The sequence below is a fragment of the Stegostoma tigrinum genome, chromosome 38 (assembly GCF_030684315.1).
Source record: "Stegostoma tigrinum isolate sSteTig4 chromosome 38, sSteTig4.hap1, whole genome shotgun sequence".
NCBI classification, from domain to species: domain Eukaryota; kingdom Metazoa; phylum Chordata; class Chondrichthyes; order Orectolobiformes; family Stegostomatidae; genus Stegostoma; species Stegostoma tigrinum.
The window spans coordinates 5,778,646-5,804,113 of record NC_081391.1 but is presented as its reverse complement, the minus strand read 5'-3'; the positions used below and the strand labels follow the sequence as shown (position 1 = coordinate 5,804,113).

At 43.4% G+C, this 25,468-nt stretch overlaps 1 protein-coding gene and 1 long non-coding RNA gene across 3 annotated transcripts in view; both read left to right on the top strand.

Moving 5' to 3' along the window:
- The window catches only part of LOC125447227 (lethal(3)malignant brain tumor-like protein 2), a 158,294-nt gene extending 133,347 nt beyond the window's left edge, over positions 1-24,947 (top strand). Inside the window, exon 17 of the mRNA XM_048521472.2 lies at positions 21,332-24,947. Coding sequence (XP_048377429.1) covers positions 21,332-21,381 — 50 coding nt within the window. The 3' untranslated portion in view covers positions 21,382-24,947. The remainder of the gene's footprint in view (positions 1-21,331) is intronic.
- On the top strand, positions 3,517-6,596 carry LOC125447228 (uncharacterized). 2 transcript variants are annotated; one of them, XR_007246521.2, is made up of 2 exons: positions 3,517-3,719; positions 4,494-6,596. It is a non-coding gene; the product is annotated as an uncharacterized LOC125447228 (long non-coding RNA). The 2 variants fall into 2 exon arrangements; XR_009443024.1 differs by having other exon boundaries at positions 3,517-3,863.
- Positions 24,948-25,468: the final 521 nt, after the last annotated feature.

The following is a 25,468-nucleotide window of genomic DNA, read 5'->3' as shown; positions in this document are numbered from 1 at the left end:
ATTTTATTGGCTTTGCAAACGATGTAGCAAAAAAAAATGTCAACCTCTATTCAAGCTCGTTGCTGAGGATTTGCAGCAGTATTGGGGAGCAGAAAACAAAGCAGCTTTCACTAGAATCAAATAACTAATGACGAAGGCACCAGTCATTTAACGTTAATTGCATTGTGATGCCAGTGAGGCAGGACTTGAAGCAATGCTTATACAGTGGGCTTTGAGTTGCATTTGCATTCAGGAAGTTAGTGCAAGCTGAATGGTGCTACACTGGGATAGAGAAAGGGAGACGGTTGTTAGCTTTGCTTTTGAGCATTTTATTGAATACCTGTTAAATAAAAACTGAAAGAACTGGGGATGCTGTAAATCAGAAACAAAAACAACAGTTGCTGGAGAAGCTCAGCAGAAAGAGAAATCAGAGTTAACGTTTCGGGTCTGGTGTTGTCTCAGAGTTCTGAGGAAGGGTCATCAGACTCTTCAGAGATGCTGCCAGACCTGCTGAGCTTTTCCAGCAACTTCCATTTTTGTTTATTTGGAACCTGATTGGGAGAGACAAAATGACAGTAGAGCCCAATCTCAAGCCACTTCAAAAGATCTTTCTCAAAGCAGTTTTATCTGCTCTGAAGTTTCTGCCAGGAATGTACTTCATTTACAGTGAAACCATTTAGAAGTGGTGTACAAGCAAGAGAAATAGATGCACATTGCAGACATACTGACAAGACCAGTGCAGTCTTTGAAACTGTTGAAGATGTTAAGGAAGGGTGTGAAATCATCATAAAATAGATTCCCTACAGTGTGCAAACAGGCCCTTCAGTCCAACAAGCCCACACTGAACCTCAGAGCATCCCACCCAGACCCATCCCTCATAACCCACCTAATCTACACATCCATAAACACTACGGGCAATTTAGCACGGCCAGTCCACCTATCCTGCACATCTTTGGACTGTGGGAGGAAATCCAGAGCATCCGAAGGAAACCCACGCAGACACAGGGAGAATGTGCAAACTCCACACAGACAGTCGCCCGAGGGTGGAATCAAACCCGGATCCCTGACACTGTGAGGCAGCAGTGCTAACCACTGAGCCACCGTGCTGTCCTGATTCAATGTGAATCAACAGCTCAACTGGCTCTGGAAGTCATCAATCCAGAGGCAATTAATCTGAAAGACAGTGTCTTCTTCAAATCAAGCAAACAATACAAGATGCAACATTGAGTGATTCAGGAACTGGTGACGGAACGTTGGACTGAAACTACCAGGATACCCCACTTGCTATAAGAGACTATTGGCCAGACACAGATGGAGCAATAGCCCAAAATCACATCTTGCGTAAAATAATTTTCCCAAAGGAAATGAGAAAACAGATGCATCCACGAATTGAGTTTAATCTGAGGAAGGAAGAGGAGTGCTGCACTGGCTAAATGATGGACCACATCACATGCAAGCTCAGAGCAGCTCCATTTCTTGTTGATGTCGCACGCAGAATATGGATGAAGCTTGGTGTTGACCTCTTCAATCTCACATGAACTGATTAGTTTTTCACCATCAGCTACTATTTCAACTACAGGTAGGTGGACCAGCTGGCATCAAAGAGTACTGGTGAGATTACAGTATGACTGAAAGGACATCTCTGGCATTATGACATTCTAGACATTATGATGAACAATAATGCACCTCAATAGATGAGTGGGAATTTCAAGCACTTCAAAAAGGATTCGGAAATTCAGTACCACACGTCATTTCCATGCAAACACTCAAAATCTTGGAATTCCCTTCCGAACAGCATTGTGGGTGTACCTATATTCCATAGTCTGCAGTGTTTCAAGAAAGTGGCTCACCAACACCTTCCCAAAGGCAAAGTGGAAATGGGCAATTACTGCAGACATAGCCAATAACACCTACAGCCTGTGAATTAATTGGAAAATAAGCCCGTGTGGTGACAGATTCCATATTCTGGATAAAAACGTTCCACCCGAATTAATCACTGGATTTATTAGTAATTATCTGTCCTACTTTTATGATCCTCAGTTTCAGACTCTTCCAGGAGCAAAAACCATTTTCTGTTCTTCAGTTCTTTCAAATCTCTGTAATTTTAAACCCCTTTAATTGGGTGTCACCTATCAGTCTTCTCTTTTCTAGTGGAAAGAGCCCCAGCCTGTTCAGTATTTGTTGATGGTTATATAACCTTTAAGGTTTGCTATTTTAAGACGATCCTGAGAGGGAGAAATACAAATTCTCCATAAGATAAATTTTATCAGCATTTGTTTGATGTTTAGCTTTTCTTCCCAATTTCAATGTTTTATTTTTCACTTGCACAATTAAATGAAGTTACCTAAACAAGACTATTTAATATTTAAACATCTTAATTTGGTTCAACATTGCAGACTGTAAACATTGAGCTTCAGTACCCTCTCATAAGCTGTAGACTTGGGATCAATGGAGTTGTGTTTTATAACATGGGAGTGAATCACAGCATTTTTATGGTGATTATTTCAGTTGGTGCATCCAGCCTAGCCATGATCATGTTTGTCAGTCTCATGACTAACTTCTTGCTCCCTCCATTTTTGCCATGTTCCTGCCCACTGTAGCCAGGTAAACTGTTGGAAAGCGCCACAAACAGGAGTAATTCCCGATCCACGGCTGGGAAATGATACTGTTGGAAATCCCTACTCAAGTTATCAAGTATCATCAATGAAGATTGCATCTATATGAGGTGATCTCTGCCTCATTCAATAAGCTACAAGGCAGGATTACGTGTCCTAAACAGCATTAGCAGCATGTATTAGACAGGGCTAAGTGATACACAACCAACAAATTGTATCCAAGTTCTGCAGTCCTGCTACATCCAGTAGTGAACGGTGGTGAAGGATTAACCAACCCACCAGAGGAGGCAACTCCACAAATATCTCCTTCCTGAATGATGGGGGAACCCAGCACATCAGTGCAAAATCTAAGGCTGAAGCATTTGCAACAATTTGCCAGAAGTGTTGAACAGATGATCCATCAAGGCCTCCTCCAGACAGCATCACAGATGCCAGACTTCAATCGATTCATTCCATGCGATATCAAGAAAAAGCTGAAGGCTCCGGACGGCAGGCTGTGGGCCCTGACAACATCCCAGCAGCAGCGCTAAAGACTAGTGCCTCAGAGTGTGCAGCTCCCTAGCCAAGCTATTCCAGTACAGCTACCGCATTGACAATTTGGAAAATTGCACAGGTATATCCTGTACACACAAAGTAGGGTAAATCCAGCCTGATCGACTAATGCCTCACCAGTCCACACTTGGTCATCAGTAAAGTGATAGAAAGTGTCATCAACACTGCTATCGAGCAGCTCTTCTTGTTGCAAATATTTCAGCCTTTTTTTATGGATTGGCTGTCCTTCACCATCATTACATACACAATCTTTAAAATGTGCAGGTCCTCTAAGGGCACAGATGTGCATTGTTCACAGCTGTCCATCTGGTATCTGGCCCTTCGTCGGCTAATATTCCATCTCTACAGAATATAGTTTCCGTGGTGTGTGCTTCAGCTGTGCTAACTGTTGTTGCTGATCCGTTGCCTTTCTAGGACAATGACGGATCTCGAGTACTAATAGCTTTTCCTACATTCTGAGCAGTTGATGACCCCATGTATCAGCTGTCTGCTGTGAAGGAGCAGCTTCTCTAGTGTGAGGTTGTCTAGTTTATGGTCATGACAGTGTGGCTGGACGTTCAAGATGGTGGCAGAGTAAGATACTCCAGCCAGATCCCCGGAGCGGGGAGCGGGGCGAGCGCGGGCCGAGCCCCGGAGCGGGGAGAGGGGCGAGCGCGGGCCGAGCCCCGGAGCGGGGAGAGGGGCGAGCGCGGGCCGAGCCCCGGAGCGGGGAGCGGGGTGAGCGCGGGCCGAGCCCCGGAGCGGAGAGCGGGGCGAGCGCGGGCCGAGCCCCGGAGCGGAGAGCGGGGCGAGCGCGGGCCGAGCCCCGGAGCGGAGAGATTTTTTTTATTTCCCTTTTTGCAGCAGTTTTCCTGGCCTCCCCCCAACTTTTAACTTCTTAAACTATCGGAGGCGAGACAAATAGGAGATGAGTCACAGGCCGGAGCAGGGTTGAATGGGGTCCGAATCCTGGGGCGGAGGTCAAGTCCCGGGGATCGGGGCAGAGGGAGCGGGGTAAGTGAGGACCTGGTCCTGGAGCGGGGCTCGAGTCCCAGGAGTCAGGGCACAGGGAGCAGGGCGAGCGAGGACCGAGTCCAGGAGCGGGAAGCGGGGTTCGAGTCCCGGGGATCGGGGCACAGGGAGAGCGGGTGTCGAGTCCCGGCTGAGCTGGGAACTGAGTCATGGCTGGAACCTGGAGCAGGAGCAGAGTGATCAAGGGCTGGCCTGTGGAACAAATCCTAGAGGCAAGCCCCATTCGTGTTGTGAAGTGCTGTAGGCAAGGACTCAGTAGAAAAGGCGCTTTTTATTCTCATTCTGGACTCTTAAACTCTCTATTTCCATGTTCGTCTTTTTTTTCTATTATTTCAGTTCTGTGACGACACTAAAACCGCCTGTACCTAAGATGGTGCCAAGATGACATTACAAACTGTTCAATGCTCTCGTTCCACTGCTTGTGAATAAAGGCTATTCTATCAAGGCCATACTATACTGTTTTATTTTAGTGATCGAAATGATTGAGGTGACACCCACCCCATATACATTCCAAACTTCCATAGCAGCGGACTCTTGCTGAGAGCTGTAACTGTTCACACTCTGAATAGCTCTCCAATGCTCAGCTCCGGCAATGATTTGGCAGTTTTATCAAGGTGAAATATGGCTTTCTGCCATTTCACTTTGATTCTGTCACTCACTCCTGTTACATAGCTCAGTTGATTTTTCAAAGTAGTTTAGATGCCATCTAACATCAGCTATTGATGTAGATTACGTTCCCTGCCTTCACTAAGTATATTTCTTCACTCTAGGATTGCCATGGCCAAGCTGTGCTGGATTTTCTTGATTTCTTTATGATCCATTATACAGCTAGTGAGAAAGCCCCCATGTAGCTAATCCCACTGTGTATCAAGCTCCAAAGTCTTAATGAAACCTTGGGTTGGGTAGTGGCTCACAACATTAATAATTTTTTATGTTTTTCTGTGCAACATCAATCCCAGTGCCAAACCAGGGTCAAAAGAAGAAGTGTCTCATCCCCCAGGCCCATCTCCACCAGCCCCTCGCTGCTTACCTCTGGAGAGGAACAGTCACGAGCCTCAAAAGAGAACTACCAAAGTCTTCATCCCCACCTTCACCAGCTCATAGCCATTCATCTTGTTTGCTTGTCTATGTAGAGTAGGCTCTGGGTCACACTGTGAGCACAGCACTGACATGGACCCATAGCTACAGTTGAAAGAAACAGCAGAGGCTTCTGACACTCTGAGTACTGCTGGAGAACAAGCTTCTTCTGTCCTCAGTCCAGATGAGGAGCTAATGGACCTGGTGTCAATAAGCTGACAGAGATGTACGGCAGCTGCTGTGCCCAGGACCATAAGAAACTGCAGAGTTGTGAATACAGCCCAGTCCATCACTCAAACCAACCTTCCATCCATTGACTCCGCCTGAACTTCTCACTGCCTTGGGGAACTGGCCAACATCATCAAAGACCCCTCGCACCCCGCTTCGACTCTCTTCCATCAGGCAGAAGATACAAAAGCTTAAACATACGTACCAACAGATTCAGGGTCAGCTTCTTCCCTGCAGTTATTACACTTCTGAATGGGCCTCTCAAATTTCAGATTTAATGTTCATCTCCTGCTCTATGCACATTCTCTGCAGCTGTACCATTGAATTCCTCACTTTGTTCTATTACCCTAATGCACTTTGTATGGTATGATCTGTCTGTACCACACACAGAACAGAACTTTTCACTGTACCTAGATGTGTGTGACAATAACAAATCAAATCAGTCAAAACAAGGAGATGTCTGGCAGAGGTTCCAGCAATGGAGCGAAGATCACAGTGTGCCCATGTTCTATCCGATGTTATGGCTCTGGTATATGAGTGAATGCACCAGGCGGCATGTGCCTTGGAGAGCCAAGTTCAGCAGAACAGTCAGTATGTGCTGGTTATGTGTGGGCTCCTGCACTTCTTCGCTGGAGCCATGGATACATTTGTTCGCTGGCCTAGCTAAGAGGCAGGCCAAGGGACTTTGATCTCAAGGTGACCCTTCCCCTCGAGTGATGAAGCAGATGCCATTGCTCACCAGCAGGAAGACAAAACCACAGCAAACACCATGAGGATGGTCACCTTAGGATACTACAGAGGTGACCTGCCGTACTGCATTCCTCTGCCTGGGTTCCAGATACTTCCATCAGGTCAGTGAGGTGGTTTCACACCCCTCTTTGTAGGGGTCTACCAGCAGGCCAGAGCACTCTGGGCCCTAGGTAACCAGAGGATGACAAATGAAGTCAGCTACAACAAGGCAGGAAAGCAGACAGCAGTTTCCTGAAGCCCATCCCTGCCTCAGTGGAGGTAGCGTCATGATGAAGTGGGAGGAAAAGAAAGATTAAAGGACATTGAAATCATGTTGAGTGCATAGGTGTCATCTTTCTGTATTATATGATATTTGACACAAATAAAGCACTTTGTATGACAGTCCTCCGATCTCCTTGAATATTTATGTTTTCTGTATGGGCTACCTTGAGGGGATCTGGACACTCGCATACACATCATGTGCAGCAATGTAAAGAACGCTGAAGCATCTATTTACTAGGGTAATCCGAGAGGAACGCATCCTCCAGAAAGCTGGAACTTAAACAAGATGGTTTGGTTTGGGAGTCAATCAGCATAGTTCTGCTCTCTTCACCTCTGTGGCTGATGAAATGGCCCTTGCAAACTGAGATCTTGGCCATAAATGCACAGCCCCCATGTCATCCTGCACAACTCACCTCTGGCCTGAAAAGTGGGCACAAGGTTAGCTTACAATGTAAACCAAACAAAGTAGCTTAATGTTTTAAATACTTCTTAAAAATGCATTCCCTTGAGGACAGAAACACTTCTGCACCATAATTCGTTGTTAGTTCTAATTTATTCACCCTCAAATCTAGCTGCTAACAGGTTTTCCCAGGCCTGTCCACCTCTTCTCATTTCTGCTACTTGTGACTGTATTGTTCACGGTCATATTTGAGGTGATGACTACCCTACATAGGTTCCAAGCTGCTATATGGGCTAACCCTTTCAAGAGGTTAAAATATTTGTACACACTGTCTTCCTCGGCATCTTCATCATTAGCACTCAGCTAAATCCCTCAACATCTCTGTCTGACCCTTTCTTCCTTCATTTGAGGTGATAAGTGGCTGTTCCCCACCTCCCTCCCTGTTTAAATTCTTAGCCCATTGTTAAAACACCTTGGGCAAGGCACATCAAAAAAGCCACAGTTCTGGAGACCCTGTCCAACAAAGGACTGCAGGCTTCTCCTGAGTGGCCCAGGCAACGGAAATGTATCTTCAGTACACAACTGCCTTTTTGATGAGGAGCCTGGATGGCCCTTGTTTGGCACAGGTCTGAGGGCTTTACGCTGGAATTATTAGCTTTCTGTGGGTACACCTTATCACTCACAACCAGCCCTACAGATGACATGGGGTGGAGTGTGGTGGTGTTGCAAGTTTTGGAACATCCGGGAATTGTACAGAAAATAAATGTCTACATTGGTGTGCGAATGGTGAGCTCACACTTTCAGGAATTGTTGTCCATGACCACAAGCAAGCCAGACTTTGAGGGAGTGAAAACCTTTCCTGTTCAGGAATCTGGTTGAATGCCGTCATCTAGCTCTGATGGCCAGATGTGTAAAATTGACAGCCCCTTAAATCTAATGGAACCCAATGGTCTGGAAATCCGACAGCTCAAGCACTTTGACTGCCTGGGTGTATTATGAATAGCACAAACTGTCTTGCTTGCATCATTAATACACTCAGAAGCTGCTGCTTCGGAGATGCCACATGTGTCCCTCAGTTGAGGTTTAGAAGGCGCTGTTGGCTGGGAAGATCAATGCTGCTGTTCAGTGCCACAGGCACAAGCACTTCCTACAGAGCCACACGGCTGTAAATCTGCCAGCAAGATGGGGGGCAGTTGGAGGTGACAGCCTTCCTAGCCATATGAAGATGTCTCTGGCACTGCCTTTCACTCATCTGTAGAGAGCTGCACTGCCGTCAGCAGACCCTCAACGGTGCTGAAGAGCCTGGTATCCTTCTTCGTGAACACAGCAGGCCAAGCAGCATCTCAGGAGCACAAAAGCTGACGTTTCGGGCCTAGACCCTTCATCAGAGAGGGGGTCTAGGCCCAAAACGTCAGCTTTTATGCTCCTGAGATGCTGCTTGGCCTGCTGTGTTCATCCAGCTCCACACTTTGTTATCTTGGATTCTCCAGCATCTGCAGTTCCCATTATCACATCCTTCTTCATGCACTGCTTCCAGCACCAACTCCCAGAGTTTTGTGCCTCTGGTTCTGTTTGCATTCATCCCTTCCTGTCTAAACTTAGTAAGACTAATACAACTGCTGAGTTAAGCCACACATCTGGCATGAAAATACAGATGTGAAGCAATTACTTTTCTCAAAGGGTCATGAAGCTGTGGAATTCACTACCCCAGAGTGAAAAGGATGCTGGGACATTGAGTAAATTTAAGGAGGAGCTAGAGAGATTTTTAATTAGTAATGGGCCGAAAGGTTATGGAGAATGGGCAGAAAGTGGAGTTGAAGCCATGATGTGACCAACCATGATCTTGAAGAATGGCCAAGCTACAACCTTGCAATCTACAACTTGCAGAATAGTTTCATCCCCATGTTCTTAACTTTCAGATAGATAGGCCTCTGAGAGTTCTTGCATGGCTAAGTATAGAATAACTCCATCAGCATCATCACTTCTGTCAGTGATACCTAGGTATACTTCTTGTTCATGATTACTTAATGACAGGATGTGGTTTGGATGTTGGCGTTGGAAGCAGTGTGAACTTTTTCACTTTCATTCTGAACTGAGTGCCTCCTGTCAGTGCAAAGCCCTGCTTTTGAGTGTTTGCACAACAGTTCAATGTGTTTTGCACTTTGAGACTACATGGTGTGGTGAAAGGTATATGACATTTCGGATTTAGATTTAAAACAGTGACAAATGGATGTAGGTCAGTTCTGTGAAGGTAATGTTTTTAAACAGATCAGAAAGCAATTTGAAACAGTCATCCAAGTTAGTAAATTCAAAGAAAACCTGTGACTGTAGTTAAGTGCCCAGGAGGACCCCAGTAGTGTTATTGAAGAGAATATTTATATTGCTGAGTTTATAACAGTTTAGTTTTGACTGTAGAACAGAAGGTTCATGGATTTAGTTCCATGGACTTAACTGAGGTTTTTACCTCAAAAGGGAGAACAGGGTTTCTCCTAGCAGAAAAATCAAGCTTTTAGATCAGAGGAACTAGTAAACATAACCAAGGTGTTGCAATTTGTGAACCTTCCAAGCCAGGAGAGTTTGGATAGAAATCTTCAAGTTATTGAAACTGGAACTGGTATGTCAGAATGGTGAAAGGTTCAGTTCCTCTAATTAAACAGATGCCACCTTTTACTCTGGGATGTGAGTTGTCTAATATTACCATAAACTGGGATCATAACAATGTATAAATAGATTGGGGCCCTTCCCAATTGCACTGCAAATTCGTTGAGGGGCCTTATTTTGAAAAAAAAAGAGATTTTGATGGCAAGCTTTTCTTCTTTCATCTGGCATCCATAAAACCAGAAAATGTAAGACCAGAATAAGGCCATCCAGCCCATCCAGTCTGCTCTGTCTTTCAGTGGGATTATGGCTGATCTGATTATCGTTAGCTCCACTTCCCTGCTTTTTCCCTGTAACCCTCGATTCCCTTACTGATTAATAATCTCATCCTTGAGAATACTTCATGATCTAGTCTCTACAGCCCTCTGTAGTGAAGAATTCCACAGATTCACAACCTGCTGAGAGAAGAAATTCCTCCTTATCTTTTTCTTAAATGTGCTACATCTTGCTCTGAGATTATGTCTTCTGGTTTTAGACCTCCTTCAATGAGAAGCAATCTTTCCACATCTACCCTTCCAAGTCCCCTAAGAATCTTGTATGTTTCAATAAGTTTGCCTCTCGCTCTAATAAACTCCAACCTAAGCAACATCTCCTTATAAATGGTCCCTCTGTCCCCATGTCACCTTTGGCAACTGCCTTTCATATATCCCCTGAGCTCTTTTACAATCTTCCCTTGTGACTATTGACCCTGTCACTATTTGCCTTGATATTCCTGCTCTGCCCCAATCCCATGCCCATCAAATCTCCATGTCCAGCCTTGGCCTTACACCACCCGCTGTTCAGTTCATTTACATGATCTGTCTCCCCCAGCACTTCTAATCATCTAACTATGTTCCCCACTTTTAATATGGAGTTCCCATCCTTCCCTGACCCCCTTTCCCCTATCACTGTGATCCTTTCCTTTGCTCCTTCCATTTTCCAGGAACTTTCCGAAGCCTCTGACAACCTTTAAATTCCATTCCCTTCTGTTCCTTGCCACCCAGTTCACCTGTGTACCTTTTCAATGGAGACACCTTTACACTTCAGTCCCCCTTACTGATGGACCACATTTTCTTGCCCTGAACAGGGTTGGTGGCATCAACCAGTGTGGCTGCATTCCTTGGGCACCACCTGGAAACAAGCAGGCTTGCATATGACTGACTTTGAGAAGCTGGTTGACCTAGTGAGGCTTCACTTACGTTACTGCCATTTAGGAACTGCAAGCAAGACCATTTAAGACTGAGACTTCTCACGAGCTGACCTACATAGAGAGACTTTACACCTCAACAAAGAAAAAGCTTGGTTATGAAGGAGCTAAGCAAGGGAAAGAAGCCTGTACCTACCAAAGTTTGGAGGACCAAAAACAAAAGTTGCTGGAAAAGCTCAGCAGGTCTGGCAGTAGCTGTGAAGAAAACCATCAGAGTCAACATTTTGGGCCCGGTGACCCGTTCTTCAGAAAGGCTCTGAGGAAGGGTCATCAAACCCAGACAGTTAACTGATTATTCCTTCACAGATGCTACCAGACCTGCTGAGCTTTCTCAGCAACTTCTGGTTTTGTTCCTGATTTACAGCATCCGCAGTTCTTTTGTTTTTTTATAAAGTTTGGAGGAGGTCTACCCTATCAGGTGTATGCTTCAAATTTGGGTTTGTGGACACACATGTTGCCCCATTTTAGCCTACAAGATTGCACCCATGACTATAATTCCATTCAGCTGAGTATTCCATCAAATCCACCATCAAAAAACTAAATGTTTGCTTCTGCCTGAATAATGTCCCACATCTGATCTCTGAAAAGCAGGCCCAGATGATTCACTCCTGTGAAAAGTAATGAACCAGATTTTTTGGATATGTTCCACACATAGACCCAAATTATCACAGGACAGGCAAATGTATAACCAATTTGGGTATAAATCAGGCTGATTATAAAGTTTATCAAGTACATTTAACTGTGCAGTCCTTAAAAACCAAATCAAGTGTTGGACAGAAAATGAACTAGATCAGAACAAGCGTTAAAGGAGGCCGGGTAGTTGCTGATAGTTATGCTAAACAGTGATATGCTGACGCCGATATTTAAGTAATGGTTCATTTAATAATGACAATTTGGACTTAATTTTTGTCTTCTAACCTGTTCAAAACGCAGACATACACACACACACACACTCTCTCAAAACTTCATGGCCGAGCTTAAAGCAGAGAGGGGTGTCAAGGTGGAGAGTCAGGGAAGAGAATTGCAGAAGGATTTTGAGGTTCAACGAAGATCCAGCACTGGAGGATTAGACAGCACATACAGGCATCATACAACAGAAAGAAATCACAAAGTTAGAGTGGGGTAGGGTCATGGAGAGAGAATGGAACCTAATAAGAACGACAGTTGTATTTGTTCAGATGAGCATCTCCAAGGTGAGAATATTGGCTGTGGGGTTACAGATGAGTGAAAGTGGAAACTTGATGTGGTGAGGTTACATAGAAGGTAATTTTGAGAAGGCAGACCATGAGGTAACAGAACCATGAACTCAAAATTTGGAGATAACGTAGTGAGGAATTGGAATGAAGGTCGGCTGTGAATTAAGGATGAAAGAAATGGTCCTTGCAATAGACTGAATGGTGGTGGTGGGGTGGGGTAGCTGAGGTTCGCCCCCAGTAGGATGCTGAAATTTCACCACTTTCTAACTCAATGATTTTCTTAGCTATGGCAGCTCATTGTTTCGAATTCGAATTTGAATTCAATAGCCCTCTGATCTTCACCGCTGTCTATGAATTGAAATCAGTTTCATTTTTACCTCTATACCCCGTACAACTTATATTTGTAATTTATTATTTGTAGCTCGCTCTGTGGTTTACAATACATTAGTGCTCAGCAAGTGTTGACTTTATTCTGCTTGCAAATTTGCATTTTGCAGATATGTGAGAAGCCCCTTTAAATGTGGCACATTGACAGTAAAATGTAAATTTGTTTGCGGTGGTGTGCTAGGATCCTTGATGTGGCCACATCACTGTGCAGGCTTCCCTCACACTTCGATTAGATCAGACTTGATGCTTCTGAAGGTGTCTCTAAGCGCACACTATATTTCAATTCAGAAAACCAGTCCACACGATCCTACTTTTCTATTTCCACTTCTGAAACTTGTCTTTGACCAATCCAAAATCTAACCTTCAGGCTCACTGACCCACAGTTTACCCACTCCAGCTGTCAGGATAAACCTACTTTCACTCATTGCATTTCACAAGTCAGGTTTGTGGTAGTGCATTTCAACAGGACTGTGAGTGCTGAAAGCCGAGGATTGATTTTCTGGGAGAGTATCCGGGGACTGGGCCTTTCTGAAAGTTTTCATTTTTGACAAAAGACAGGTAAGATATGCTGAACCTTTATAAAGCTCTGATTTAGCAATGGCTATGGTATTGCAGCCAGTTCTGCGCACCAACATGTAAGAAGAATCTGAGTATCTTTGATCGGTTGCAGAAGAGATTCACCAGAACCGATTCCAGAGATGATGAATTTTATCTCTAAGTAGTGTCACAGATTGTTCTCTTTGGGGACCATCATGTGCAGCAAACTACCCGGCCTTCGTGATAACATCGACCACAGCACCACGCAGCCCTGCCTCTTCTGCAAGACATGCCAGATCATCAACATGGAGACTACCATCACACGTGGGAATACCACCACCCAAGTACACAGCAGATACTCACGTGAATCAGCCAACATTGTCTCTCACATATGCTGCAGGCAAGGATGGCCCAAGGCATGGTATATTGGCGAGATCATGCAGACGCTACCAAAACGGATAAATGGACACCGCAACAACACTCACCAGACAGGAATGTTCCTTCCCAGTCGGGGAACACTTCAGCGGTCGAGGGCATTCAGCCTCAGATCTTTGGGTAAGTGTCCTCTAAGGTGGTCTTCGAGATACATGCCAATGCAGAATCACCGAGCAGAAACTGATACTGTTCCGTACCTATGAAGATGGCCTAACCCATGATCTTGTGTTCATGTCACGCTATGTGTGACCTCACCATACCGTTCTTTAAAATCTCCCTTACTGTCCTGTTTTGAATCCATCACCTTGATAACTTGTTATGATCTCCCTATTTTAATTGATTTATACAGTTTTGGATTACTTGTTACCTGGGTTAGACCCTTGGCCAGCAACTTTTATAGCTAGCGTGTTGTTCCAGTCATTTGGTTCGTCTCCAACACCACCTTAATTTTTTGTAATTATCACTCTGCCTCAATTAATTGGTTTATAGGTCGTCTTGTCACTCGTTACTCAGCTATTGACACTTTACTCACACTGTCTGATACTCTTGATCACCTTCAGAGACCTATCATTCAGCCTGTTGATCTCTCCGATCTTAAAGTCTGAGGTTGGGGTGCTCTCTTCACTTTACATGATGAAGGGCAGCACTCAGAAAGCTTGTGATTTCAAATAAATCTGTTGGACTATAACCTGGTGTAGTGTGATTTTTGACCTTGTCCACCCCAGTCCAAAACTGGCACCTCCCCATCATGGGAAAGCAGATTGAGGAGATATTTAGTGGACAAGATGATAACAGGTTTAGCTAAGAGACAAAGAAAAGCTGTTTAGCTTTAGCTGATGGTATGAGGACTGGGGACACAGATCACAGGTTTTGGATTATTGGTACAGCAAGAAGCCAGTAATGCCTGGTATTCTGATGCTTAAGTCCTGGATTGGAGCAATTTCTAGCATTTTTGGTGCTAGAAATCTAGGTGCAATGTATCAACCTCCTCACAATTATTTCATGAAGTACAGTGATGTCTCCCATTGTTTTCTTCCAGCTTAATTTCCAAGGATTGGGTCATTGACTTGCATTTAAACTGATTCATATCTATGATCAAAGTGCTGCAGAGGTTTGCAATGGTGCAGTGGTGAGCAGGTTAGAGGAATCTGTGCATGTACACAAGGGAATAAGACTCTTTATCCCCAGAAGGTCGCTGCAACAGTTTTTATTTAAAACCAAAATCTCTCCCTGAGCCTGGCCAAGGTTAGTTGCTTCAACACATGGGTGAACAAACTTGGGTACTTTTTAGAGATAATGGGAACTGCAGATGCTGGAGAATTCCAAGATAATAAAATGTGAGGCTGGATGAACACAGCAGGCCAAGCAGCATCTCAGGAGCACAAAAGCTGACGTTTCGGGCCTAGACCCTTCATCAGAGGGGGGGATGGGGAGAGGGAACTGGAATAAATAGGGAGAGAGGGGGAGGCGGACCGAAGATGGAGAGTAAAGAAGATAGGTGGAGAGGAGAGTATAGGTGGGGAGGTAGGGAGGGGATAGGTCAGTCCAGGGAAGACGGACAGGTCAAGGAGGTGGGATGAGGTTAGTAGGTAGATGGGGGTGCGGCTTGGGGTGGGAGGAAGGGATGGGTGAGAGGAAGAACTGGTTAGGGAGGCAGAGACAGGTTGGACTGGTCCAACTCTCCATCTTCGGTCTGCCTCCCCCTCTCTCCCTATTTATTCCAGTTCCCTCTCCCCCTCCCCCTCTCTGATGAAGGGTCTAGGCCCGAAACGTCAGCTTTTGTGCTCCTGAGATGCTGCTGGGCCTGCTGTGTTCATCCAGCTCCACACTTTGTTATATTGGGTACTTTTTATTTGTTTTACTCTGCAAACTGGTGGAAATACACTAATGGAGCAATGGAAAAGCTGTTAAATCTGCACTTCTTAAAATTCATCATGTTCTGAGCTGCGCAGCCGTACCACGGCACTTAACAAAACTCCTTCAATCTGCTAAATCTCTCTGCTACGTCACCTGGCCTGAGTGCATCCACCCAGCAGAATAATTTCAGAACTAAATAAACCTCCAGAAGTTTAATAGAACCTTTTGTTCAAGTAAAATACCACTGTGTTAACACTTCTTGCCCCTACCACCCTTTCTGTTGAACATCCCCATATTTATATTTGTTGCCAGTGTAGAAGAGATGGATTTTTGCTGCAATTTTGGAAAAGTGCACTTGCTCAAATCATTGTTGTATGAATAACCAGATGCGGCCTGTTATGTAGACACCGATGTAACTAATACTATCCCTACATTTACATCTTTTATGCATTGAACCCTAAGCTGTAATATTTATTGCACCATTGATACTGTGTTCACAATACACGACTATCCATCTCTAAACAGAAATATGACATTGCAACAATAGTTCAAAGCAAAATTTATAACTATTAACTGTAAATCTGAGCAAGTGTTGATACTTAGTGAATTTAAATCAACATTGAATATCTGAGTTTAATCATGGACTTAAACTGATTCACATCACTGTCTTATGGCAGCATTTTGTCACTTTGTTGGTTTACCAACCTGTAATCTACTGAAAGATACCCATTATTCTCCCTGTATCCCTGTTAGAACATTACAGCACAGTACAGGCCCTTCCGCCCTCGATGTTGTGCTGACCTGTCATACCGATCTCAAGCCCATCTAACCTACACTGTTCCATGTACGTCCATATGCTTGTCCAATGACGACTTAAATGTACTTAAAGTTGGCGAATCTACTACCGTTGCAGGCAAAGCGTTTCATTCCCTTACTACTCTCTGATAAAGAAACCACCTTTGACATCTGTCCTATATCTTTCACCCCTCAATTTAAAGCTATGCCCCCTCGTGCTCGCTGTCACCATCCTCAGAAAAAGTCTCTCCCTATCCACCCTATCTAACCCTCTGATTATTTTATATGTCTCAATTAAGTCACCTCTCAACCTTCTTCTCTCTAACGAAAACAGCTTCAAGTCCCTCAGCCTTTCCTCGTAAGACTTTCCCTCCATACCAGGCAACATCCTAGTAAATCTCCTCTGCACCCTTTCCAAAGCTTCCACATCCTTCTTATAATGCTGTGACCAGAACTGTACGCAATACTCCAAGTGCGGCCGCAACAGAGCTTTGTACAGCTTCAGCATAACCTCTTGGTTCTGGAACTCAATCCCTCTATTAATAAGAGCTAAAACACTGTATGCCTTCTTAACAACCCTGTCAACCTGGATGGCAACTTTCAAGGATCTGTGTGCATGGACACCGAGATCGCTCTGCTCATCTACACTACTAAGAATCTTATCATTAGCCCAGTACTCTGCATTCCGGTTACTCCTACAAAAGTGCATCACCTCACACTTGTCGGCATTAAACTCCATTTGGCACCTCTCAGCCCAGCTCTGCAGCTTATCTATGTCTCTCTGCAACCTACAGCATCCTTCGTCACTATCCACAACTCCACCGACCTTAGTGTCGTCTGCAAATTTACTAACCCATCCTTCTACGCCCTCATCCAGGTCATTTATAAAAATGACAAACAGCAGTGGACCCAACACCGACCCTTGCGGTACACCACTAGTAACTGGTCTCCAGGATGAACATTTCCCATCAACTACCACCCTCTGTCTTCTTTCAGCAAGCCAATTTCCAATCCGAACTGCTATATCTCCCACAATTCCATTCCTCCGCATTTTGTACAATAGCCTACTGTGGGGAACCTTATCGAACGCCTTGCTGAAATCCATATACACCACATCAACCGGTTTACTCTCATCTACCTGTTTGGTCACCTTCTCAAACGAACTCAATAAGGTTTGTGAGGCATGACGTACCCTTCACAAAACCATGCTGACTACCCCTAATCAATTTATTCTTTTGTAGATGATTATAAATCCTATCCCTTTATAACCTTTTCCAACACTTTACCAACAACTGAGGTAAGGCTCACTGGTCTATAATTACCAGGGTTGTCTCTACTCCCCTTCTTGAACAGGGGAACCACATTTGCTATCCTCCAGTCATCTGGCACTATTCCTGTAGACAATGATGAGTTAAAGATTAATGCCAAAGGCTCGGCAATCTCCTCCCTGGCTTCCCAGAGGTTCCTAGGATATCTGCCTATTTTTACAACAAACACAAAAGATGCATGTTGAAGTTGTTGAATAACTTTTACAGTACTAGGGTCTGCAAGTGTGTATTTATTTTGACTCATTAGTTAAGATATACCTTCCATCATTCTGCTCCTTAAAGTACCAGTTTATGCAGCTGCTGCGTCTTGTCCAGCACTGACTCCTGCATCCACCATCATGCTGAACCTAACTGATCTACACTAATTTACTGCTCCCAATGCATCCAATCTCAAGCCCTTGACTTCAGAATCCTCCATGTCCTTGTTTCTGTTGCCTCTGCAAACTCCTTGTCACACCTTCATCATTACTTCTTTGACTCCGGCCTCCTACGCATCCACCCTCTGACCTCATTTTGCCTCACCATCCATGACACTGCCTTTAATTGCCTTGACTGCACTTTCCACACCACCGCAACACAGACCAAATGAGGTAGGGGAGCCCAGATGTGCAAGTGACATGATATAATCAAGTGGCCGAATCAGCTTAAGGTTCCTAATGGCTTTCTCATGTGTCTAAATCATTCTCTTCATGCAGTTTGTACAATAATATTACTAATTCCACTTAAAAAATTAATTTCTGCCAACTAGTCCAGAAACTATAACTACATGTAATATGTGGAAATTTCATGGATAAGTGGAGTTGATATTAGTAATGCTGAATCAATATCTAATTATGTCAATGTTCTAAAATGATTATTTGTAAACTTTTAAATACTAAATTTGTAGCCTTTTGTCTGAAATGTGCCACACAGAAATCGTATCACACAGAACTTTTTTGTATTTGTATAGCATGTTTAGCACAAACTTAGCAGAAAAGTGTGAGCATCGAACCATGGGAAATGGATACTGAAAAGGTGAACCTTGCTTCCCAGAGATAATGGGAACTGCAGATGCTGGAGAATCCAAGATAACAAAGTGTGGGGCTGGATGAACACAGCAGGCCAAGCAGCATCTCAGGAGCCCAAAAGCTGATGTTTCAGGCCTAGACCCTAACCCTCTCTGATGAAGGGTCTAGGCCCGAAATGTCAGTTTTTGTGCTCCTGAGATGCTGCTTGGCCTGCTGTGTACATCCAGCTCCACACTTTGTAACCTTGCTTCCTATCCTTTTTTAAATAACCTTACCAAAGAGGTTTGGAATAGGGTTCCAAAGCATGGAATTTCACTCTGTTTCATAACCCTTAAATACCCTAAACTGACCAAAAAAATTATGTAATTCAGCTTTAAACTGAGAAGTATAATTTAAGTGAATGGGTAAATGGGTGTATTGTGGGAAAATGTCAATTTTGGCAGGAAAATTAATAAGGAAACATTTTATCTGCAAGGTGAGGGATTGCAGTGCTCCTCGATACAGAGGAATCTGGGTGTCCTCATATATGAATCATAGAAGGTTTGCATGCAGATACAGCAAGTAATTAGGAAAGGTTCGAGAACGTCATTGTTTATTGCACGAGGAATTGAATACAAAAGTAGACAAGTTACGCAGGGCACTAGTGAGAGTGCACCTGGAGTACTGTGCACAGTATTAATCTTCTTATTTAAGGTTTATTGTGATGTTACCAGGAATGAGCAGGCTGTTTTCTATGGCAAGTTTGGACAGGTTAAGTTTGAATCTGCTGGAGCTGAGAAGATTAAGAGGTGAGCTCAGTGAAACATAAAATCCTGAGGGGGCTTGACCTGTTGGATATGAAGAAGGTGTTCCCTCTTGTGGGGAGAATCTAAAATGAGAGATCGCTGATTAAGAATCAAGTTAAACCCATTTAAAGCTGAGATGAAGCGAGATATTTTCTCACATAGGATCATAAGTCATAGAGATGTATAGCCCCTCTGTGAAACAGACCCTTCAGTCAAACTTGTCCATACCGACCAGCTATCCTAAACTGATCTAGTCCCATTTGGCCCCTGTCCCTCTTAAACCTTCCTATTCATTTCCCATCGAGATGCCTTTTAAATGTTGTTATTGTACCAGCCTCCACCATTTCCTCTGGCAGCTCTTTCCATATGCACACCACCCTCTGTATGCAAAGCTGAGTCTTAGGTCCCGTTTAAATGTTTCCCCTCTCACCTATACCTAAGCTCTCTCATTTTGAATTCCTCTGCCCTCGAGAAAAGACCTTGGCCATCCACCCTATCATGCTTCTCATGAGTTTATAAACTTCTATGAGGCCCCCCCAACCTTCAAGACTTCAGAGAAAGATAACCCCAGCCTATTCACCCTCTCCCTACAGCCTTTCAGGTTTCACAACATTGTTCCTATAGCATGTCATGAGAGTTTAACTCTCTTATTGAAAACTTGGTGGGAACAGACTCCTTGAATATTTTTAGAGCAGAGAGGAATAGATTTTTGTTAGGCAAGGTGGTGAAAAGTTACTTGAGGGTAGGCAGGAATGTGGATTTGATGTTAGGATTGGATAAACCATGATCATATTAAATGGTGCGGTAGCTTGAGGGTCCTGCTCCTGCGTCTAATTTATATATTTGTCTGCTCAAATGTACAAAGCTGATTGTTGACTGCCAGGGTCAACAATATTTTTGGTGACTGGAATTCCAGACTTTGAAAGCCCTTTTGTGTGAAGAAATGCTCCCTCATGCTACCCCAGAATGGTCTAGCACTAGTTTCAGATTAAACTCCCTTAATTAGGGGCGGAGTTGCATAACACTCTCACAAACAGCAAACTTTACACCACAGGAGCCATCAGTGTTTACATTCTCACAAAAGAAATGGAAATTCTAAGGCAAATATCAATCATAGAAGCAACTTGTTGTACAAGCACAGCAGAAGTGGTTGCCCCCATAGTTCCAGACATTTGTATGTCTTTTTCATCAACCAGTTGGCCCATCTTTCGAATATGATTTCGGTGATGTGCTGCAATACGTGGTAGTGAGCTCCATCTTTCACCTTCAAGTTTTCTGGGCTGCTTCAGTCTCTCTCCTATAAACCACAAGAATCTAAAAAAAATTTCAGTAGATTAGGATTGAACTTCACTCTATCTTGAAAAATATGTTGTGATCTGAATTTTAGTCAAGGGCTTGCTGTCCTTCCACTTTAGGATTTCCGTAGCACTCTGCACTCGAGCCTCATTATTCTAAGTAGCCGTGCCGCAACTCTGTTCAACCTTCTAGAAAACTTACTGCATAAGCCCTTCTTATATATGTTTTTGTTCTGCATCTTTCGGGATGTTTGCACTGCCCGTCGTTGGCACACACAACCCACCATCTTGTGAACTGGCAAAGGCTTTGCGTGTACAGGAAGAAAATATAGTGAGGGTTTTCTCTTGCAAGTTGCAAGCATTGTCATTCATGAACAGACAACTGGTGCAAAACATTGGCAACAACATCTTCAGTCATCTCTACAATCAGAAGCTGAAGATAAGATGCATGTGGACTGCAGCAGTTCGAGAAGACAGCTCACTACCACCTTCTCAAGGGCAACTAGGAATGGGTAATAAATGCCAGCCAGCCAGCGATGCCCACTTCCCATATCTCACATAACATGTCCCATGAGTGAATTTTAAAAAAAGATAAGGTCAAAGTGAAGCATTGGCATGGAAATTATAACAAAATAGTTCTTTTTACAAGAGATAGTAGGAACTGCTGACGCTGGAGAATCTGAAATAACAGGTGTAGAGCTGGATGAACGCAGCAGGCCAAGCAGCATCAGAGGAGCTGACATTTCGGGTCTGGGCCCTTCTTCAGAAATGGGGGCCCGGACCCGAAACGTCAGCTTCCTTACTCCTCTGTTGCTGCTCGGCCTGCTGTGTTCATCCAGCTCTACACCTTGTTAGCTCTTTTTACAATATTTCTATTAACATTGAAGGACCTTTGGAGAAATTTGGTGATTTTCAGCCCATAATCATCAGCAGTGACTCTATTAATTTTATATTATTTAGGGTGTTGAAATAATTATTCCTGTTTTTCTCAGTTTTAAGGTATTCAAGATTTGCCACAGTTGTCGACTTTATTGAAGAATGAAGAAACAGATTATGTGGTTGAATTGCGTCTTTGATTCACAACCTGAAGTTACAACCACAGAATCTTCGCCTTTATCACAACTTGGACTGGTTGCTTCTCTTCAGGATGGTATTTTGGCGAGATTAAATATTTGCCTCACTCTCCAGAGCCATTCCAATCACAAAACCAATCATTTGTGTTAATATAGATCTTGAAAATTGAACAATGAACCAAAGTGCTTCAGAGCAGTGTTACAATCAACATTTCACACTGATCCATTTAAGAAGTTAGGAGGACAGGTCATCCAGAACTTGGTCAGAGAAAAAGAAAAAGAAAAAGAAAATTCATACTGGATTGAAACGTTAATGAGTTTTCTGTCTGCACAGATGCTGCCAGACCTATTGAGGTTTTCCAGTCATTTTGTTTTTCTTTTAGGTTCAGAGCAGCATCTTTTCTTTCATTCACTCATGAGACATGGACGGAGCAAGCTGGTTAGCATTTATTGCCCATCCTGAGAAAAGAGGAGGGAGAGATGGAGAGGGAAGGAATTACAGGGCTTAACTGAAGACCTCGACCGTAGTGGGTATTGGGACCGCAAGTGAGGTTGTGAGCTAAAATGTTAGGGTTGCATGCTCTGAGACAGCAACTGATCACTCCTCCCCTCTCCCCATGGTTTCATACAATTTCTCCTCCTCCCCGTCCACACGCCATGGGGTCACAATAGAATAAAGTTTGGGAAGCAGTGTCTTGGGGTGATAGAGCTGAAGGTTCAATCACAATGGTGAAGCAATTAAAAATGGTGGTGCATAAGAGGCCAGGTTTGGAAGTGTGCAGACATCTCCATGTTTAAGGGACTGGTGGAAGTTATGGTGTGATTTGGAAACATGGATGAGAATTTTGAATTTGAGACATTACCTTTACAAGCTAAATCCCTGGGGTGGGGATCACTTGGAATATTATTGAGTGTTTACAGTCAATAAATTTGTGCTATTCGCGCCAAGGTTGTAAGATAACTGTGGGACTGCCACTGCAGGACTATGCAAGGGAGTTTGGTGGGGTTGCTGTACTCCTGGAGCCCTTCATTGCATGTTCTCTTCCCCACAAAAGCCCTGCCCCCAAGTCCCACCATTGGTGATTTCGCATGTCCATCTTTGTGGTGTCCTGCCTTTTCATGACAATTGGGAATTGAACGTTCTCCTGGTTACCCAACTCTTAGATCTTATTATCACCATCCCCAATATTCTCATAGATAATTAGTCATAATATCCAAAGAAAAGGAAAAAGAAAATCAAACTTTTGGGTTTATTTTCATGCATTTATGATTATTTATCTCATCTTTTGTTTTGGTACTTACTGTGTACAAATTGGCTGCTAAGTTCCATACATGACAACAGTACTTACATTTAAAATATTCTTAATCGATTCTACTGCTCTCTGGGCATCTGTGTCCATGAAATACAGCATATACAGGAAATGCAAGTTCTTTCTTTCTACGTTGCAGTCATGGTAGACTGTGTTAAGTGGTTTAGATGCCAGGAAAACCTCCAAGGGATGTGGACTCATTTGCCCTACCATTTGCAGATGGAATTAATCAGTGGCAGTTAAGGAAACATTGACTCTGCTTTCACTCCATAGAAGCTGCCAGCTCTGCTGAGCTTCTCCACCTATTTCTATCCAACCCAATATCTGAGGAACAGACAATAAATGGCCCAAATAGATGTTATGTAAATGTTGTCCAGAGCTACCATCCTGGATTGGCATTTCTTGACCCCCAGTATTAAGGAAGAGACACTCTAACTTTCTATTCTGCTCCTTGTTAAAGCTCCCTTAGATTGTTGGTCTTGCAGGGATGTTGCTGGGATTGGAGGATTTCAGCTGTGGAGAGAGGCTGGCTAGGCTGGGGCTCACCTTCCTAGAGTGCAGTGGGGCCTGAGGAGTGACCCTCTAGAGATTCATGGAATTGTGGGGGACATAGATAGAGTGAATGACCAGGGTTGTTTTCCCAGGTTGGGTGAGTCCAACGCCAGGGGCTACGGTTTAATGTGAGAGGGGAAAGATTTAGAAGTGACCCGAGTGGCGTCTTTCCCGCAGAGAATTGTACATGTATGGAGCAGGCTGCAAGGGAGGTGTGTGTGTCAAATGTTAAAAAAGACTAAAGACCCATGCCAACAGTAAACAGGACTAATGTGAGATACAGAATCCCATGCAGCGAGTGCAATAAACATTACATTGGACAAACAGGAGGAAACTGACGACCAAGATACATGAACACCAGCTGGCAGTATAAAGTCACAGCCAACACTTACTTGTCTCGATACACACAGACAATGAAGGCCATTAGTTCAGTTGGGACAAAGTGAATATACTGGGGTTTGCGAGCCACAGACATGCAAAGGAATTTCAACATGGGACTCCATTAACAAATACATAGAAATAGACCCCGTATACAGACTGCTGTTAATAAACAGAACTGGAAGTGACAAGTTCCATCACACAAGAGGATCATACAAATTTGGAATGGAGTGGAACACCAATGCTTTGATGAGAGGTCACACTGGTGACGTTGACTAGAATGGTAACGAAAGGTCTGCACACCATGGAACAACTATTTTGGAGAGCTAATGAACAACGGCATCCACAACCTGAGCTACAAATTTTTGCTAAGACCTTAAAAATTGTAACATCAGAAACAATGTAACAAGTTTGTATACTGCATGCATCCAAACAATCTCCTTTAATGGTGTTGTTAAGGGATAAATTTGGCCAGTACACCAGGGTCGCCTTTGCTGCTCATCCAAGAAATAATGCCATGGGATTATTAAGGTGTGTGTCTATAGTTGATACATTTGTTTAAATTTTCATCCAAAAGACAACATCTCTGACAGTGCCACTCTCTATTGGTACTGCACTGGGATAAATGCCTAGATCTTGTGCTCTAGTTTCTGGAGTGGAACTTGACATATAGCCTTCTGACTCTAAGGCAAGAATGCTATTAACTGAGCAACTGCAGTAGAAGAATATCTTAAATGTTTGAGTTCTGATAGCTTTGCACTTCCTACATCAAAATCTGTCTGTCTGGTTCAGAGATAGATGGGTTAACAGTGCTACAGTTGACTTTGTAACCTGGAATTGCTGCTGACTTTATTTATCTTGCATAAGAAAAACAAATTTCCCAGCAGTTTCTCAAGCAAAGTGGAAATTTGTATTCTTCACAGGTCAGCAGCTATCGCTGCTATGCTATGCTATGCAGACTCGCTCCAGTTATAAAACAAGTCTGCAATTAGGGGTGGACTGTCTCCCAAAATGTTGTCATAGTACTATTTAGAAAATATTCCCCCCCTATTGTACCAAGAAAGTGACTCGGAATGGAGTACGTTCTATAGCTTCCCAGTTCCTCATCTTAGAGGCTGTTCATTGTGTAGGTTGACAGGTTGTTTTACGCTTTGAGTGCAGCCATATTGAGTCTGAACTATACCCATATCCATTTTTGTATTTTCGAATAGATTACCGTTTAGAAATCAGGGGCTGAATCAAAAACATATTCCTTCCTCACTCTTCCAATTGTGGTGCTTTTCACCACACAACAGCTCGACATTTGGTTTGACAGATGCTTGATGTATATTTTGCACAAAGTAAATTAGTATATTTACCTGCTAAACCATGAATGAATATTGGAAATAAATTTGAATTTCCTTTTTAATAGATTTCTTTTATTCACTTAATTTGTAAATTCTAGTTCTCTTCTGATGTACTTATAAAAGTACTTTTTCAGTTGAGCTGGCTGGACAAAAATCATGACTGGAAACTGAACTCATATCGCTTCCCCTTTTCTGAATAAAGATGTCCCATGGCTAATTTTGGTATTTTATTGTTATCCCAGCTAAGATGAAAGGAGCTAAAAACTTCTTTGTCCATATTGCTTGTTTCTTCCCCGCAAGACACCTTATTTGAAGACACCTTATTCGTACTGCTACATATTGGCTCCTTAAAGAAGTGTTTTCATGAATGATGGATTCTAATGTACAACCAGTTTATCAATGTGCTGTCTCTCTGCCTTTTCAATGCTGTTTATTTGCAAAATATGAAATAAAATTATTTTCAAAATATT